An 18,613-nucleotide genomic window follows, 5' to 3' on the forward strand; every position below is an offset into this window, starting at 1 on the left:
CTGCCACTCGGCCCTTGCCCACCTGTATTCTGCGAGTGGCTCCTTTTCCCGTCTCTACTCAGGGTTGCACCCAGCAGTCCTCAGTCCCTGACTGCTCCATAGTGCTGGAAACACTATGGACAGGTGGAAAATTATCGACTTCTCTCTGCCCATGGATTGGAACAGAGATGTGAACAGGGAATTGAAAAGTCCTTCCTTTGTGGAACTTGTTTTCCACCTTGGTGACTCTGAGGCAGTCGTCAGGAGCCACTTCAATATCTCTTTGTGGAAAATGACCTCCTGTGTTGATTTCAAGAAACTCGTTGACTTTTGGTTAAGGTGTGGTGTTCAGAGTACTTGTTACCTGACCTACTTTGTGGTAGTCATGATACAAATCCCAATGTGTTGGCAGAGATTTTTTTTGTCTTTATCTCTCCCAGAAGGCTTGTCTTCTGGCAGAGAGCTATCCTTGTGTTTAAGATGTTGCAGAAGTCCAATTGTTTTCTGGCTTAGGATCACATTTCTCACTCTCTGGCAGGACCAAATAGGTCTTAGATGGATCCAGGCAAAGCTCACTGCATTAATCCCGAAGACGTTCAGGAAAAAGCAAATACAGCATCAAATTCTTCCTGGCATGTAGAGAGCCATATACAGTATATAGGGTGTCTGTGGAAGGAAGCACAGAATGTGATAAGTAAACTCAAATTCTAGAGAAACACCTGCGTATTTTCCCAAGACAGATTGCTTTTTCAGCAGACAGTATGTAGTGTCTGGACCTCCAAATAAAATGGGAGAGTTTCACTTTTTAGAAATAAGTCTCTCCTCATAGCCTGTCGTGTGTGTTTCCGCTAAGTTAAACCAGTGGTGCACTATCTACAAAGGAGGCTGAATTTCATGGTCTTAATTCTCAAGTATTCACTTGTGTATTATTTACTTAGAATTTTAGTATTCTAAGTATTTTAAATTGAAGTTATTAAATCACTAATACATTTGAAGGTCCAAAAAGAAGTAATTAAAAAGAATACTCCCATATATATGGAAAAAATTCTATCAAGAGTAATCATGCTTAAATGATAAATTCTGTTAAAACTAGCATGTTTTTTCCATTTTGTGTCAGAACATGTCAGAATATTTTGAGACTGTGGATGAAGTCAAGTCAACAGTAGCACATACATCTTCCCATACTTTAATGTTCCTGTTATACTAGGCAGAGTTGTTGGGTAAGCTTGCTCTATAGGTAAGCCTCCTTAGCACTTTCAAGTTATTAGACCCTGTTTTCAGTTCCTGATTTGACTGAATTGACTCATTGGGTTGAAAATTGCTGGGTATTAGACACAGGCAAAGCTTATCTGAAGCATTACGGCAAAACTGGTATTTGTCATTCTGCGAATGAAGTTTGAAAGAATGCTTATATCAACGTTGGTTTTTTAATACATTTTGAATAAGGATATAATGATTTCAGGGGAAGATTTAGCCAACAACTCCCCTCTTAAATGCCTGTGATTTGATCACATCTGGTCTGCAGGAGTAACTTTTTCACAGAGAACACAACATTCATTTCTTGTGTATGTGCCCATAAATATGACAGTTCTATTTGTTTCTGGTGTTGCTAGAGTTAGTCAGCACATCAGTTACACTCAGATGTGTAATAAAATATTTTAATTTGTGTTATTGATGATGGCAGTTATTTTCAGTAGTCTTGCAGAATGGGTAAGGAAAAGAAAAAAAATAATCAACCAGTGTTACGCAACATGAGGTTTTAGCATACTTCTGAAAAGGAAGAAAGAATACACAAAGAGCTGGGTGACATTTTAAAGTGATGTGCGTAATAGTAAGAAACTTATAATTTGATCTTTAGTAGGTTTTATAACCCTATTACAAGTGAGTACAGTCAGCTGTTTTAAAGATCTGTCAAATGATGATCTAAATAAACTGTGAAGGAAAAGAAAATAAAGATTTGTTTCATGTCTGCCTTGATTTATTAATGGAAAAGGAAACAGATATTAATAGTTTCAGGAATGATTTAGTTACAGTAGAGAAAACTGACAAGGGTGCTCTATGAAAGGGAGAATTCCAATAAAAAATAGAAGACAGGAGGAAACTTTTACCATGGTTCATAAACTGCTTGTGGTGTAGCTTGCTTAGAAAACATTTCAATAACACACATGGCTGACTTGTGATTCTTCAAGGGCTTTTCTTCAAATTCCAATGAAGGATAAATTCTCAATAAGGTCAACTTGTAGGGACACGAATAGCCTACAGGCTACTACTACAAGCAACTCAGAAGCACAGCGGTGGCACAGTCAATCACATTGACTTCCATCTGCCCTTAGAGGATAGAAGATAAAGGTATTGTTACCCGCCTGGGTAGCCTAAAGCCATATCAGATTAAATCTTGCGGTTTTGAAAGACTGCAGGATTCTTACACAGTGCTTGAAAGAGAGGAGGTCTATTCTTTCACTGGGGCATCTTCTCCATTTAAAGGAGGGCAGTTACCTGATTTTGAAACTGTTTTATAATTGTGGTAATTTGGACAATGACATTAAAAATGTGGAATATGGTGCATTATTGCAGGTTTTGAACCAATATATGTTTTTATAAGTGACATAATTACACCAGGCAAAATAACAGGACAAAAAACCTGGGAGCGAAACCTGAATATCGGAGTATTAATATTCAAAATGTAAGATTATAGAGCTTTGCTTACAGCTGCATTTTTAAAATTCATTAGTAGCATAGTAGAGGCAAGCATTAACTGTGTCATTTAATATAACCTGAAATTCTGTTCACAGTCAGCATCAGCTGGTATCCATTTTTAAAAGCAAGGTAGATGGATAGATACATTTTAAATGCCATTTATTTATAAACATTCTCCTACTTTTATTTTCCCCTACTTTCACTTCCCAAGCATTTTCCTGAGCAAGAAAATACTGAAGTATTTCAGTATTTCACTACGTTGCACGCAAATATGCCATCAGCCAGAACTTCTATTGTCACTGTCTTTGACAGGAGTCATTTCAGTTGCCAGATCAGACTCAGAAATACTGGTATTTGCTACTTTATTTCTGAATGAGTCTCCATTTTTTTTTAAAAAAAAAAAGTCATAAAGACCTCTTCAGATTCTGATCCTTTGTTTTATCTATCATCCGTTTTGAGATTTATTTTCTTTTGAGGCCACATAGTCACCTAGATGTCCAAAAATGTGTTTGATAATTTGTATTTACTTTATTAAAATTTAGCATCTGAGTCCTGCAAATTGACTTAAAATGTGTAACTAAATACCTACCCATTTCCGGACACACTTTTGCTGTGATCTGCACATATACATGCAAACTGTACGCAGTTACTTCTCATCTGTTTGAGGGTTTTCTTAATCTCACGCATAGGAACCCTGTAAAGTGGTAGCCTATTTACAAAAGGCCTTTGGATAATACTTACTTCTTTTGTGGTAAGATTTTGATCCTCTCATATATCTGACACCCCATTTTTAATCAGGTTGTTAGGTTTCATAAACATCAGTAGAACTAGAAAGTCAAAATCTGGAGAGAAAGTATAAACATATTCCTTGCCACTGTTTTTAGATCTAGAGTAAATGCCTGATGTGGTTATTACTTTGCATTTTTTGTCCACTTTAAGAAGTGGAAGTTTCCACATGATGAAGTCTTTTAAATTTAGAGTGTTAATATACCTATTTGTTGTTGCTAAGACTTCGGTATTTTTTTCAGTAAAAGTAGCTTCACATCATATTGCGATACATCCTTATTTTCCTATTAAAAATTCTCAACATCTTTTCTAACATACTTGTTAGGCATTCCATCTTGATACTCACAATACTCTTGTTCCACAGTTCTTGAATGCTCTCCTGGTGGACATCAGATCCTGCAGAGCCCTTACCGAAGCACTGAGTTTGATTCATCCCACCTCCAACAATCAGCTATTCAGGATTTAATATGTGACCATTCCCTAACACCAGGATGGTATCGCTTTTTGATTTTTGATAAGCCTGCTGAGATGCCAACCAAGTGTGTGGAGGTATTGTTACAACTAATTTTATTATGAGAAATACATATTTTTCTTCAGAATTTTTCAGTAGGATAGGTATAAAAAAAGAATACCGTTAGGGAGACTGATGTGGAGGAATACTGAGTACCTATTCTCTCTAAATACTTGAGTATATTAAAATGTGTTAGCTGGATAATTAAGTCTTAAGCATTGAAAATTGTATGCTGAGTGGGCAATAGGAGAGGATGATAAATTACATCCCTTTTAGAGTACTACCGTGTGTAGTCACTGTGCTAAAGAAGATTTTCCCAGTGGCAGTGTAGCAGGGATATAGTGTTGTAAAGCTGCAACTTTGTGACTGTCAGTCTGTTAGGAAGGCCATGTGAAAAAGGTATAAAGTCTTGCAGCCACATGCATCCAGTAATTGTGGAGCTTTTAAAGTGATTTCTGTTTGAGGGAAGAGATTACTTCAAAAATTACTTCAACTAACAGAGCTGACGATTAGTTGCCTTGTCATCTGCAGGTCCCCTAGGACACAAGAGTTACCTGCAAAATTTATACCTTAGACTTGTAATGCTTTATTTTGGAGTGCACCAGTATTGCTGTAATTGTAATATTCTAAGGAGATACAGCACTGTAGTTTCCCATTTTAAGACATATCCTTGGTTTCAAAAAAAAAAAAAAAGTAATGAGAATATTTTACCCGTGATTTTTCTAATGAATTGAAATTGCCTGGTCACAGTCTCTTTAAAAAGGAAAAAGAAAAGAAAAGCCCAACGACAAAACACTTTTAAAATAATACAAACAGTTAAAACATACTAATCAAGTGAAATTGAGTTTATAGCAGCCACTCTTGTTTTTAAAATTATTTATTTTATTTTTTATTAAATCTTTATAGCAGTGTAAAGTCACCGAAATACCTTTAATGTGCAGCTGAGTCAAAGGCTCACTGCAGGCTGTACTGCAGAGGCTACTGTTATCCAGGCTTTTATACTGCAAAAACCTAGCAAAATGTATGATTCCCAAAGAACTTGCTTTTCATTAGATTTAATACAAACAAATGAATTAACTAGTTGTATTTTTTTCGAAATGGATAATTTAATGCAAAGAACCAGCATGATAAACCAGGGGCGGGGGAAGTTTTTCAGAACAGAGGTTAGACAGGTTAGACTAGCAAAATACCCCCTCAGATTATCTAGGAAGCTTTTAGAAATCTGACAGAAGTTCCCGGTGCTTAGTAAATATTTGGTAAAAATAGGCTACCATCCTAACACAGAAGAGTTCAGGTGATTACAGTTGGAAAGAGATTGAATCAAAACTTCAGCAAATGAAACTTACGCAGTGACATATGCTTCTTTGCATCTGTTGACAAAACAGAGACATTTATTTTGAAATCTCAAAGTCAGAACATTAAAAGCAAACTAAAATGGATGTCTTCTTGTTTGGGAAGTTTCCTCCTTTCTTTCCCTTTAGGAGAACTTTTATTATAGCTATTTAATCCTTGTCAAAGATTCAGACTATCAAACAATCCATCTCGTTTCTGTCTACTTCTCATTAATTCTTTCTGGTGTATTGGTGGTGGGCTCAAGTATTCTAGATTAAGAGAGAAAAGTGTATTTTTGAGAAGAGTAATTGCTCAATAAGTCCGCAGTAGTCTTTAGACCTCTTGGTATACTTGTTTCACTATCAAGTTAAAGAAAGGAATACTTCAGGCGATGTATGAAGGAGAAGAGGTTCTCAAAATCTCACAATTTCCAATTTGTAATTTCATGTAAGTATTTTCTGAATGCTTGCTTTAACACACTGTGTTCTGTTCTTTCTCTTCAGTTTGCTTTCTGCAGCACGTGAAAGACAGGAGGTGATCTTTAACTCATTCTGGTAACCCATGAACCAGATTCCTTCTCTGTCTTCTTTTCTCAGGATTCATTTTTCTGTATCCAACTGGTAAATCTGGTGTCTACTAAATCAGACTTACACTTCGGTTACCACGATTGGTACTACTGTTGAGTTGTGACCTGTATGGCAGCGTTGTTTACCTGAAGACCTCACATAGGCACAGTGATGAGGGGTGAATGACTGTTCCCACTCCATAAGGAAAAGCACTGAACAAGGCTTTTGTTTGCCAGAGAGGGTACAACAGTCCTCTTAAATCACCCGTTGAATCAGCATGTCAATTACAGACGTTGTGAAACCCACTGCTTTGTGAACACCAAATGATTTAGGGTTGCTGTGTTTGTTACAGGGGATGCTACAAGCCTATCTATTTCTAAAGGTGGGGAATTGAAAGGCAGGGCTTTTCAGGTGTCTTGCATTTTCAGCTAGGGCTGCAAGTCGGTAACCTTGCATCATCTGGCCACATCTCAGAAGAAATCCAGGAGGTTAGATGAGCCTTCAGTCCATGTCAAAGGGCAAATAAAACGCGTCAGCTTTAGCACCTTTAGTTGATATTCCGTGTATGTATGTTCTGTGCTGTATTTGCTGTGCTCTGATAGCATTCACACAGTTACTGTAGGTTAATGGGTGTAGAGTAACTCACTAAGCCATAACAAAACTGTTAGCTTTTTGGGGCAAAACACTCAGGTGTGGCTCCCGGTTAAGCTCTTCAGGCACTAAATGATAGCCTGTCTTTAGAAACACAAATTCATTAGACTCAAAGAAGGATTTAGTCTCTTTTGTGTGTATTTGTATTCAACCTTGAGGAGGAAAGTAGGCAAGCCCTCAATTATACTATCTAAACTTGGCTAAAAGCTCATGCAGGAAGTTAATTGAATACATACCTACCTCCTGGCATTAAAGCACAGCAACAATTTGACATAGCATTAACCATTTTCTGATGTTTTTCTCTGGTGCTGAAGATGAATCATTGTGGTACTCAAGCCCCTGTCTGGTTGTCTCTGAGAGAGTCAGAATCCATGCCTCGACCTGGTGAGATGAAACAGTTAACAGCTTGTGCTACATGGCAGTTTTTCTTCAGCACTTCAAAAGACTGCTGTCTTTTCCGAATCCCTGTCAGTGTGAGGAACTGCGGAGATTTCTTTGTTTACTTACTGCAGCCCACCCAAGGATGCATGGGGTATTGTGCAGAAGGTGAGAAAATGTGTGCTCTAACTCATCTGTGTGTGTTTACAAGTGTGTTTCCCTGGTATTTGGCTGGGTGGAAATGCCTGGAAATAGTTACACAAGCTACAATTTCTTGCAGTCCTTACTTCTAATATTGATATGATAGAAAAATGGTTTGGTACGGTAAGGTGGGTTCCCACCACCCCTTTGTAACTTACATTTAGCGCTCAGCTGTTGTTCAGAGCCCAGAAACTTAAGAATTGGATTTTTCCATATAAAGAGGTGGGTATATAAGACACTTCTAGAAGTCAAAATTCAGAGTACCTGCAATGGCAGTTATACTCTCAGATACCCATTACTGAATATGCATAGAATTATGTCAGAGAAAATTTTCTTTAAGAACTTGACCAAAATATATTTATGTCATTAGGAATATTTTTCTCACTGTATCTCTTCTATCATTTTTCTGGAGAGTATACACATCGTTGCTAGAAGAATATTCAACATAGAAATGCTCTACTGATACACACTTTATTAGTGTTACAAGAACTGGAGTCCTTTTGCAGTGTCTGCTGTTGTCTTGGACCCTTGTGCTGCAAAAATGTGCTGGTGTTCACAGCTCAGAACTTCAGTACTTCATTGTTCATGCCAGATGTTTTAGATAAGTTGAGGAAGGCATGGTTAAATCCTTACAGTTATAAATACTGTGAAGTAATGACAAATTACTGTACTAAGAAATTCTTCTTAGCTCATGTACTGCACCACTACTAGCAATATTTTTCTACATCATCTACTGTATTATATGTACTATCATATTCTCTATTACTGACTGCTTTCAAAGCAAAACTGTCAGTGGGTTTTCTGGTGCTTTATTGGCCCATGATTATACCGTTAGGTACAATTGTTAAGACATATTTTCCAAAGACTTACTGAAAGAAGAAAAATGCCAAAAATGGGACATTTCAGCATGTATGTGACTGAAGCAATGAAGAGCTCTTGCACTGTAGGACTTTGTATTTACTTTGGATGATGGTTCATGAAGAAAATAAAAATGAAGGATTAAAAAAACTTATGTGGGGAGCTGGCATATTTTACTGCCTCAAAACAATGTAGACAAGAAACTTGTCTGGTTTGGCTCTGCTAAATACTGTGAATCTGAAGCATGTTTTAAGTTTAAAAGCCCTCTTTCAAGGTGGTGTTTACCTGCAAAGTGCACTGTACTCTTGTGCTGCTTTTTGTATCCAGGTTACCACATGTACTATGATTTTTTCATTAACACTTGATAGCTGTTAACATGTGATGCATATTTTCAAACAGTCTGTCTATGTGCTAAGGAGTTAAATGTATCACTGAAGTATGGAACATCAAAATCTGCTCTTCATCATTTTTGGTGAATGGGGTTTTCAGGGTTGCTGCTGCCTTTTTGACTTCATTTGAGTGGAGTGGCTAACCTCTTTCTACTCATGTTACAAATGCACTGGTATTTTCTTGTTTAATCACAGTTCCACATTTTTTTTTAACACTAAAAGTACCAAACAATAGCAGTACACAAGCACTTTTTCTTAGGTCCCTGTAGGAAAGATGATTTTTTTCAAAGCTGATCCACACTGAATTTTGGCTGTCCAGGGTTACAGTTAATGAATAAGCATGCATGTGTGGATTTGGGGAGTCAAATATATATATTCAAGAGAATAATTACTTTTCATTCACTAACAACATCTATAAATATTTGCTGGGTACATCTGCATAAAAGATGTAGAGGTGGCCAAATGTTTTATACCTTTTCTCCTAGGTATAGCACCTACCTGTGATTTCCAACAGAAGGCTTTGTACGGACTACTACCATAATTGTATATGGATCAGATTACAAGATTGTGTCTGTTCTGCTAATTTACACTTCAATTAACGTCTTCTGATATTTGGTGTATTTTTAATATAAGGGCAGTAATCTAAGACCATTGGTCTCTGTGTGAGATACTCTGTCTCTTTGTGAAAATACAAATTAAGAACAATTTATAGTTGTTTCAGATGGAAAGCCAGAGACCTGTGATCCTGAGGGAATGGAAATTCAAGGTGTCTGTAGCAGTGAGTATTTTGGTTTTGATTTTCAAGATTTTCTGTGCATCTGTGACCCAGTAATGTCAACATTTAGTCATATTCTGTTTTGAATAAAAACATGTTCATATGATCAACATTATTGCATGGTCTGTTGCAAAATTAGCAGTTTGGAGGGAATTTCAGGGCTTGAATTACAAGAGTACTTTCTAAGCGTAATGTTCAGAATAAGTACCAAAATGTTAAGGAGTAATTTTAATAATGCAGATGTACAGATTACTTTGATTCTTTGGGAGCAAAATATTAGATGAATCTACAAATCATACCGTTGCTTATTCTAGTCCTTCCCCCCCCCCCCCCCCCCCCCCCTTTACCCCTTTCTTTATAAGTAAATAAAATATTCTTCTGTCAGGCAAATTCCTTTGCATGTTGCTCTCTCCTGTTGGTAAAATAATTAATTGTGTTTTATTCCCTTGGTTTTGGTTCCCGCCCTCTCCCTTCAGCACCTTCCTATTGGTTAGAATATAATCAAAGGCTGATAAAGAGTTTTTTCTCTTTTTAGTAATTAATAAAAAGAACATACACATTTTCTCTAATTTTGTAAGCAATAATGTAATATTTCTACAAAAAAGATAAATATTATTAGTGTATTAATTGGAAAAATATGTGTCAATGTAAGTCCATCTGATACTGGTTTTGCACAGAATAAAAAGCAAAACCCACACTTCTGTTTGGCTAGGTAACCTGACTCCTACACCATCTCCATCTGTGTCACCACCACTACCAGCTGTTCCTGAAGTTGTAGCAGAGTTAATCAAAGGCAGCATTTACCTGAGGTGTACCTTTGGCGTTCCTTTTGCAAACAACTCAGTCGGATTCATTGTAACTTGGTCAAGACTTTCTCCTGAAGGTATCAAAGAAGAACTGAAACATGAAACAGCAGTTCGTATGTTCTCACTTCTAGAACTAGATGGGATAAACGTCAGACTTGGAGACAGAGTATGTTAAAACTTAATTGTAATCTCTGTATCTTTGTAAACATCACTCAGTAGACACTAGCAGTTGTTAGAGACGGGGTTCCCGCACTTTGTTGTATAATTTTTCTTGGCAGAAGCATACTGCCTTTGTTGTTTACACCAACAGTACCCATAAGAATGTGGACATACCACAGAGTATATCAGTAATTATCATTGCCTTTAAGGTTTTGAGACTGTTTGTTTCAGTACAGTATAGTGTGCCTCCAGAAGATAAGTGTTTATTCAGTTGCATCTTCTTCATCCTCTACTGTGATTTTGTTTGATATAGTAAATTTAAGAGGATTTTTGGATGCAGCTGCATCTAAGTGAGAGGCTGTAAGAACCAGAGGTTTTGAGAAGCTGTGTTGTTGTTTCATTAGATTTCTTTTCCCTGATTCAATAATAAGCTGCTGCTTGATGGTTTTGTCACTAAGATTGAATTTAAATGGTTTGATTTCCTCAAAATCAGAAGCAGTGAGAGTACCTGCATTAACTTCCATGGTAGCAGAGTCAAGATGTAGGCTTTTACGGTAACTTTCATAAGATTAAGCATTGGAAAACCAATACATTTTCTACCTGCATATACCAAAATACAGGTTAATTTTTCCTGGTCAGAATAAAAAAACCCAAAAAAGCACATGGCTGGTGTGCATGTGCATGTGTGTTCAAGCCAAAGCCAGACTGCTGGAATGGCTTATGGACAACAGCAATTGCTAATCCTCAAAAATCCTTTGGGGACTTTGTGAATAGTTGCCTGACAGTGTTTGCTCACAGTCAAAAGGAAAGGCACAGTAATAAACTACCTGCAGCTGCTATGAATCCTAGGTTTTCTCAGGATCTGAAATACTGCATGTGTGGTCAACACATCTCAAAAGGAAACTAAACAAAGGAAAAATACAAAACAAAGGCAAAACCACAGTGTCTAGTAGCATGGAGCTCGTTCAGTGGAGGGAAATCACAGTAAATTCTTCAGCTTGAAAACAAATATCCAGGCCCATAATACCAGGAAAAAAGTATAGTAAGAAGAAGAGGAGGAGGAGAAGGGGACAGTTGTTCTGCATAATCTGAGATCTAATGGTCACTCAACAAAATTAAAAGGCAAAAAATGTGAAATGGACAAATAGAAGTAAATAACATGTAATAAAGTATAGAATGCTTTTCCACAAGATGTTGTGGGGTGCAGAAATGCTGCAGATGGGATTTTTTAAATCCATGGAGGCTTAGGTGCTTGTTAAACGTTGGCCTTGAAGTCTCTGCACCACTGGTGGAGTATGCTAGGAAAAGGTCATAGGAGGCTCCATCTGGTTTTATGTTTTTCTTAAGCAGCACCACTGGCAACTGGTAACTTCTGGTGCAAACAGAAGTCTGGGTGTGATGAATCCATCAAACTGACCTATGATGGCTGGGTTTTGTCTTCACACAACCACTTCATATCAAGAACGTGTTGTATTATGCTGGTTTTGCCCTACAGGTCTACTGTAGCAGTTCTGCTTTTTTCATGGAGAAGCCAGATATACAAAGCTCTTCCATTGAGAGCAAGGAATTTTTTGCTGGCATCAAGGTAAATTTGAAAGAAAACTTATGTTTTACTTTACATTGTGGTAGGAATCTTTCTGAGTATCACTGCAATAGTCAGTCCTCTGACTGGAAGGCACTCAAAATGTATTAGCTGTGGACAAATAGACCGTGTTGTTGGCTGCAGTGAAGTTTAATTTGCCAAAATGCAGAAGAGTCAAAGTTGTTTCTGTGCTCCCTGTGTACTTTGGGTGCAGGAAGGCTGAATCGGCAGCTGACACACAGAGTGGAAGCCTCGGTTTCCAGCAGCTAGCGTCAGCTCTGACTGGTGTGTGTAAACTGGGAGGGCCGCGGCTCAGACCTGAGCCCTGGCGCCATTGTCCATTGTGTTTAATTGCTGCTGCCTCATTTGACAGGATTTTGGTCTGTACCAGCAGGGTCTCCCAGCGTGTGGCTCAGCTGGTGGCCGGGCTAGGGTCTCTTCCCAGCTGGCCGTGGGGATGAGGGAAGGGTGAGACCAACCGGGTCTGGTCTTAAAGAGGGAAACCAGGACATGGAGGCCAAGCTCCAAACCCATTTTAATTCCTGCTGTGGGTATAGCTATAGGGACCCATTTGCTGGCCAGAAAATGGACCCCAATACCGGAAAGACATACCGCATGTTATTACATGTTGGGAATAGTCCTGTTGACTTCAGGATTTGTCCTTCATGAAGTTAAGCCTGTGCTTATGTTTCTGCAGGGTCAGGGCCCAGATTTATCTCATGCAAGTGCCAGTCTGTAGCGTATGCTGCAAAATGTGAATGCATTATTTTTTGTTTTCCTGCGAGGCTGCACTCAGGATTTTCCCCAACGTACAGTGCTTGGTTGTAGGCCTCTGTTACTGATCTCTAGTTGCACTTTTGATTATGCATCTGTGGTGAGCTGTGTTGTAAGTTTACAGGGAGGAATCCCAGGAGAAATATGGTGCTTCTGAATTCTTTTGGGACATTGTTGTCTGTAAGGTAGCCTCCCCCTCCATTCCCCCCAGACAATACACCAAGCTGTTTGTATTTTAGCTTCTAGAAGTTACCCAGAGGATACATTTTTGTGGTGTTAATGTGGTTTGCTAATTCTTACCTTTCTAGCTAGCCTTTACTCTTGCCTTTTCCTTATCCTTGCCACTTTTTCCCACCTTTTCAAGACTTGCTATTATATCACCTCTCCAGTATGCTGCTGCTCTTCAGACCATCTAAATAAGCCTGATCAAGCAGAGCAGGCCATGCACCGTGCCATTCCATCTCTTCAGCTTTCTATACGGTACTCCTAGCTGGTTAGTAAGCAGTGCTGTAGTTTACTCATAAAGCTTGCATTTTAAATACAATTTCTTCTGTGGTAGATACTTCCAGAAACATATGATATATCAGAAGATGGGAAGGAATACAGACTGGCAATAGAAAGTAGCATTCCTATTCCTTGTCCTGAGTTTAGCCAGCTTGAAAGTGACTGCAAAATCTCACTAACATTAAATAGTGTTGATGAGGGTAAGTATGATCCTGAATTTTGTTGCATTTTGTATGTTTAATGTGCTTTTCTAAACGTTCCTGCTGGTTTCCTTTGGAGAAGCTGTTATGTTGTAAAATGCTTTCTAAAATGTTAAACCAAAATACTTATAGGCTGTATGTACTGCTGCTGAAAGTATGGAAGAATGTGTCCATAAACCATTGCTTGTTGAAGTTAGGAGGTGTTTTTGACATCTATGGATAATAGACAGAATACTGTAATACTTGCCAGATTTATATTTCAGTTCATTTTGTTGACCTGTTGTGTTGCAAGTATCGTATATGCCATCACAAAGTCCTTATTTTTTACTGTTATTACTGTTTTCTGTAGTACTTTGTCAAGCACAAATCCTGTGAAACCCAGGAGGAGCCTTGCCTAGGCAGACAACCATTTTTATGTCACATTAGCAAGCCTATTATGTCTATCAAACTGGAAAATTCAAAACCATTTTCTTGGGGGTGTGTATGAAGATGTAGAGAGGGGGTTTTGCATGACCAAACACAAGAAAAAAATGCATAATTAATTTATGGCAACGTTTGTGGATAAGTTAGTATCTATATTAACAGTAGTACACAAGATGTGACTTACTTAGAGGAAAACTCACTAATGATTTGTTTTCATTGAAACAGGTAAAGAGCAGTTAGGTTTAAACTTGGCTCTTTCTTCTTGTCATGTGGATCTTCTCCAGAAACCCTGCAATAACGGGATCTGTAGTCAAGCTGTAATTTATTTCACTGCTGTGACAGACTTTGTGCAGGATGGAGACAGAATTACCAGAATTGCAGTCGAACCTATATCCAGTGAGAATTTCCTGTGGAATGGCTATGTTCCAGAAAGTGCACAGGTCGAAAATCTTCATGTTAACCTCTGTAAACTGACCAGAAATATGGCTGATGTTAATGAAGCTTCTGTTTCAGTTGTGACACGCTGACTCATGCCAGGATTTCTAAGTGGTCAATTTTCCATTGTTTGCTTTTCATTGAAATGCCGTGTTTTCATTTGAATTATTTTTTTTTTTTACATTTTAATATTGATATAACTACTCAGATTGATTAAAAGTATAATGTAATATATTTATTAGAATACAAACTAGTATCATAAGATAAATAATATGCCTGATTCTGTTTATTTGCTAATCTGATACGGTTTTACTATGTGCTTCTTTGTTTTGAAGATTACAGTAAAGGATCTGCCCACTGCTTACTGCTACTCATTTACTGACCCTCATATAATTACATTTGATGGAAGGTAATTACTGGATTGCTGCTCTTAACTGGGACCTTTTGTGGGTGTTTTTTGGGTGGCTGTTCTTAGTTAGTTAGTTAAAATCTGTGCTGGTGATAGAAGTTACCTCTAGTTTTCCACAGCTGCACTCTGTATTTTACATTCTTTCTTGGACAGTAAGGATAAACGTGTTTTAGTTAGTAAAAGCTTGCCAGTCATGATGATGTTTGTGGTATTTGTATTTCTAAATGCAGGTTTTGGGGTTGTGGCAAAACAGCGAAGCAAATGGACTGTTTTCCTGTTTAGGGAAGTGGTTGCTGTACAATCTGTTGACCATGAGAAATAGAAAAGTTATTAAATATGAACAGTGATAAAGATTGATTAGCAAAACTCCTACAATGCAAAGGTGTTTCCAATATACAGCATAGTTTCCCTATTTCTGGGTATCAGTATCTGAATTCTTGTAAGGATCAAGTTGCTAGAACCTGTCTGTGTAACATTGTGCTGAGTTCATTAATGGCATTGAAAGTACCTCACTGCTGTCACTTGCACATTACTGTCTGAAGTGAAGACAGCTTCCTTGGCCACAGTTGGCATGTTTTTGGTGTGCTTCTGTCGTTCAAAGTGTTTGCAATTCATGGAAGGTGTCAAAACATGCACAGGTTCCACACCTGGGACTTTTATATTCTCTGCTCAGTAGAAACACATTTCTTCAAGTGGAAGGGTAGGAAGAAGAGGATATGTTGCCTCCAAATAAGGATGTTCAGCCCACAACCCGACTCTTCTTGTTAACTTGATAACGGAAATTAAAAGACAAGTTGTGATTGCTTCTCTGATAGCACTGGGGCTAGTAATAATAATAAAGTCACTGGGGTTATCCTGAGCTTGCAGTTCCCCCTTCTGTGGAAGTTGTAGGGGTAGCGTCACTGGGCATTTTAACCATTGATGCATTGTGATCTGGTCGTCTTATGAAGTAATGATTTACTGTGATACAGTCTGGCTGGAAGCATGGTGCTGTGGGGAAAGAACTTTCTTTTTAAGGGTAAAGTCTGTTGCTACTTCTATTTTACAAATTGAGGAAACAAACCGGAAAGGAACTGTCCTTACTGAATCACAGGGTAATCCTGTGCAGTCCTGGTAGGGTAACCAGCTGCAGTTTGTCTGCTGGCCCATTATACACACAGCAAATCAATACTCTGCAATTAACTGTCAAATGCCATTCATAGCCAAGAGGTGATTAAACTTGCAGCTAAAGTTTAGGGCGTTTTCTTTCTTTTTTTTCTCCCCTGCCCCCCTCTTACCACTGAATCATTAAATTGGCTATTTTAACCTTGCTTCAGGGAACCCTAAGGAAAAAAATAAAAAGGAATTCGTTATTTATGGGTTTTGTCTTAAATAATTTTCATATTACTTCAGAGTTTTCAAATCTTTGGGAATAAGCACTCCCCATCTCTATCTTAACAAAGCAGACCTTTTAAAAGTACATGACTTTAGAAATCATTTTGTCAAGGGAAATTACACAGTTTTTAGGAGCTGCCCCCGACATGCACGCTGCTATGCATCTTATTGCTCTTGCTGCATAGGCGTACTGCTGTGGAAACACAAAGGTTAAGAAGTACCCTCCAGTTCCCTGTCATAAGCACCATTAAAAAAAGACATCAAAGAATGGCAGTGGCTTCATGGTTATGTTACCATTCACAACCATTGTCTACATATACCCCACTTGTGATCCTTCTTTTATTCTGCATTTTTCTGCTATAAAACGGGTGTGGGTTGGGTTGGTTTTTTTGTTGGGTTTTTTTTTCATTTAGAGCTGCACAGAGGAAGATATGATGGTGTTTATTCAGAACAGAGTTGTGTGTTGGTTTGTGGGTTGTACTTTTGGTGTTTCCAATGCAGGAAAATGAGTTGCAGTATCAAAGTTCATGAAATATTAGAAGTCTGTTTTAAGATAAAATTGCTGAAATGTGGCGATACAGTTATTTATAACCAAAGTGATATCACATGCTATTCCTTTGATTTCAGACTTTATGACAATTTTAAAACAGGAACATTTGTTCTCTATAAGAGTACGTCTCGAGATTTTGAAGTACATGTTCGCCAGTGGGACTGTGGAAGTCTTCACTATCCAGCATCCTGTAACTGTGGCTTTGTTGCCAAAGAAGGAAGTGATATAATTGCATTTGACATGTGCAGTGGTCAGCCAGATGAGTCACAGCCACACTTATCTGTAATAAATAGAGACACAACAGGAAGCAATGTCAGAATCACTGAATCCTACCTAGGAAGAAAAGTAACAGTAAGTAGTAAATAATTGCTTGTGGACATAATGGTTATCTCAGCCATTATTTTTATCAATTCATATCAACTTCAGAACTAAACCATGTATTTTCTGCAGTTAAGCAATAGCATAATGTTGATTTTACAGTATAGTCCTTTGGCCAGTGTTTTGCTTGTATAAGTGAAGGATGTTGTCCTCAAAACCAAGGATGTGTCAACATGCATACCTTTCTGGAACAGTGTTGTCAATTGCAGTATACAACACTTGCGTGAACGGTGCAGTTTTCGGATTCAATATGCATTTATTTAGCAGCCCTAATGTTCCAAATCGAGGTCTCTGTGTGCTCTGTTTCACTCTTGCCACTGTCATATAGGTAGGCTGTGCATGCAGATAATTAAGTATGTCAGGTGACATGCACAGAATCAGAAGTGTAGATGGTTTCTCTGGAGAATGGAAGCCTCAGATAAAACATTCACATTTGCTTTTGTTATTTTCTGTAGCTTTTCTTTTGTAGATAAGAGTTGCTGTAGGACTCCACTGAACTTCAAATGAAGCAGAATGTAAAATGAAGCCCTCAACTGCTCTTTAATCACTCGGTTGGTCTGGAAGACAAGCTATGAAAACAGATACACTTTTTCAACTTGGATTGCTATTCATATAACACTATTTTAAATATTTAACTTTTATGTGAAGCGCTTCATCTGAAGACCTCAGATAGGAAATATTAAGATGACATTAGGTAGTAGAGAAATTAATAGGATACTGAGGAACCAGAAAAATTAAAGTGACTTGCTCAGATTTGTACAACAACTTAATTATAGAAACTGTATTTGAACTTGCAGTGGATTTTGTTCTTGAGACTTCAGGTATTTCTTCCAAGAGATTGTAAAGTTACCTAAAATTAAATAGTAAATACTTGACGCTATTCTGAGCTACCTAGAACATGTAGGATCAGATTTGCAGGTAGAAAGTGACTCTATATTAAGCTACTAACACAAGGAAACACGTAGCTGAGAAAAAGGAAACTGAGGAAGGTGCTGCCAAAGAATCTATACATATTACCAGAATTATCCTTTTCCATATGTTAGCATGCGAAGAGTGAGCAGCCCGGCTGACCTTTGATTCTGTGTGGCTGTCCAGTCACTGAGCTTCCACAATGTACTTGCTAATGATGGATGAAGTTTATGGACCTATAGTGCACCATCTAGCTCCTGCTAAGGTTGAGGTGTATAGGGTTTTTATTTACAGGGCTTCATGAGAAGAATAAATGAAATTTGTCTAATTCAGAATAGCTAGAGCAAGAATTTAATGCGATGTCTTTATATTTCTGGCCTTTTCCAATTGTTCCTTGCCAACAAACATACCTGTTTTTTTTAGGTAAAATAAAAATCATATTTCTCACGATAATACCGTCAATCTCTTTTCAGGTTTTGTTTTCTTCTGGAGCTTTTGTTCGTGCTGATGTGAGTGAATGGGGAATGAGCATAACACTTAGGGCACCCAGTTCAGATTACAGACATACAGTGGGACTCTGTGGCACCTTTGATGGAATTGCAGAGAATGACTATCACACTGCAAGCGGGGTGGAAATCCCAAACCAAGCTAATGTTCCTTTTTCTTTTATTAAGGAATGGAGGTAACAAAATATTTCTGTTTCAATCAAATGTCATTATTTTTGGTTCAGCCTTTCCTTCACACTCAAAAACTTCTTAAAATAATAATAATAAAAACCTTTCTAAATTTTTAAGTTGTTAGAATGCCATAATGACATTACAAAATTAATTTCAGAGAAAAATAAAAATGAAGTGCCAAATTAGTATTTAAATAGTGTGATTTAAGATTAGTTTGAGTAGGTTTTGAACAAAGTATCAGGGTATACATAAAGTATCCACTCCTCTCAGTTCTTCTGTTAAAAATTGCTCTCATGGTTTTATGATTTAA

The 18,613-nt window shown here is 37.7% G+C and overlaps 1 protein-coding gene across 2 annotated transcripts in view; it reads left to right on the forward strand.

Annotated features, from left to right (window-relative positions):
• VWDE (von Willebrand factor D and EGF domains) overlaps positions 1-18,613 on the forward strand; it is a 44,729-nt gene that overhangs the window by 1,584 nt on the left and 24,532 nt on the right. The window contains exons 2-11 of one of the 2 annotated variants that reach the window (XM_055806724.1): positions 3,827-4,011; positions 6,837-7,068; positions 9,061-9,126; positions 9,836-10,095; positions 11,584-11,673; positions 13,004-13,148; positions 13,797-14,011; positions 14,342-14,415; positions 16,417-16,690; positions 18,100-18,308. In XM_055806724.1, the coding sequence (XP_055662699.1) occupies positions 3,827-4,011; positions 6,837-7,068; positions 9,061-9,126; positions 9,836-10,095; positions 11,584-11,673; positions 13,004-13,148; positions 13,797-14,011; positions 14,342-14,415; positions 16,417-16,690; positions 18,100-18,308 (1,750 nt within the window). Of the gene's footprint in view, positions 1-3,826; positions 4,012-5,010; positions 7,069-9,060; positions 9,127-9,835; positions 10,096-11,583; positions 11,674-13,003; positions 13,149-13,796; positions 14,012-14,341; positions 14,416-16,416; positions 16,691-18,099; positions 18,309-18,613 lie in introns of those variants that run through there. The other variant, XM_055806723.1, reaches the window with a different exon arrangement.

The sequence above is a fragment of the Falco peregrinus genome, chromosome 5, assembly GCF_023634155.1.
Source record: "Falco peregrinus isolate bFalPer1 chromosome 5, bFalPer1.pri, whole genome shotgun sequence".
Classification (NCBI taxonomy): domain Eukaryota; kingdom Metazoa; phylum Chordata; class Aves; order Falconiformes; family Falconidae; genus Falco; species Falco peregrinus.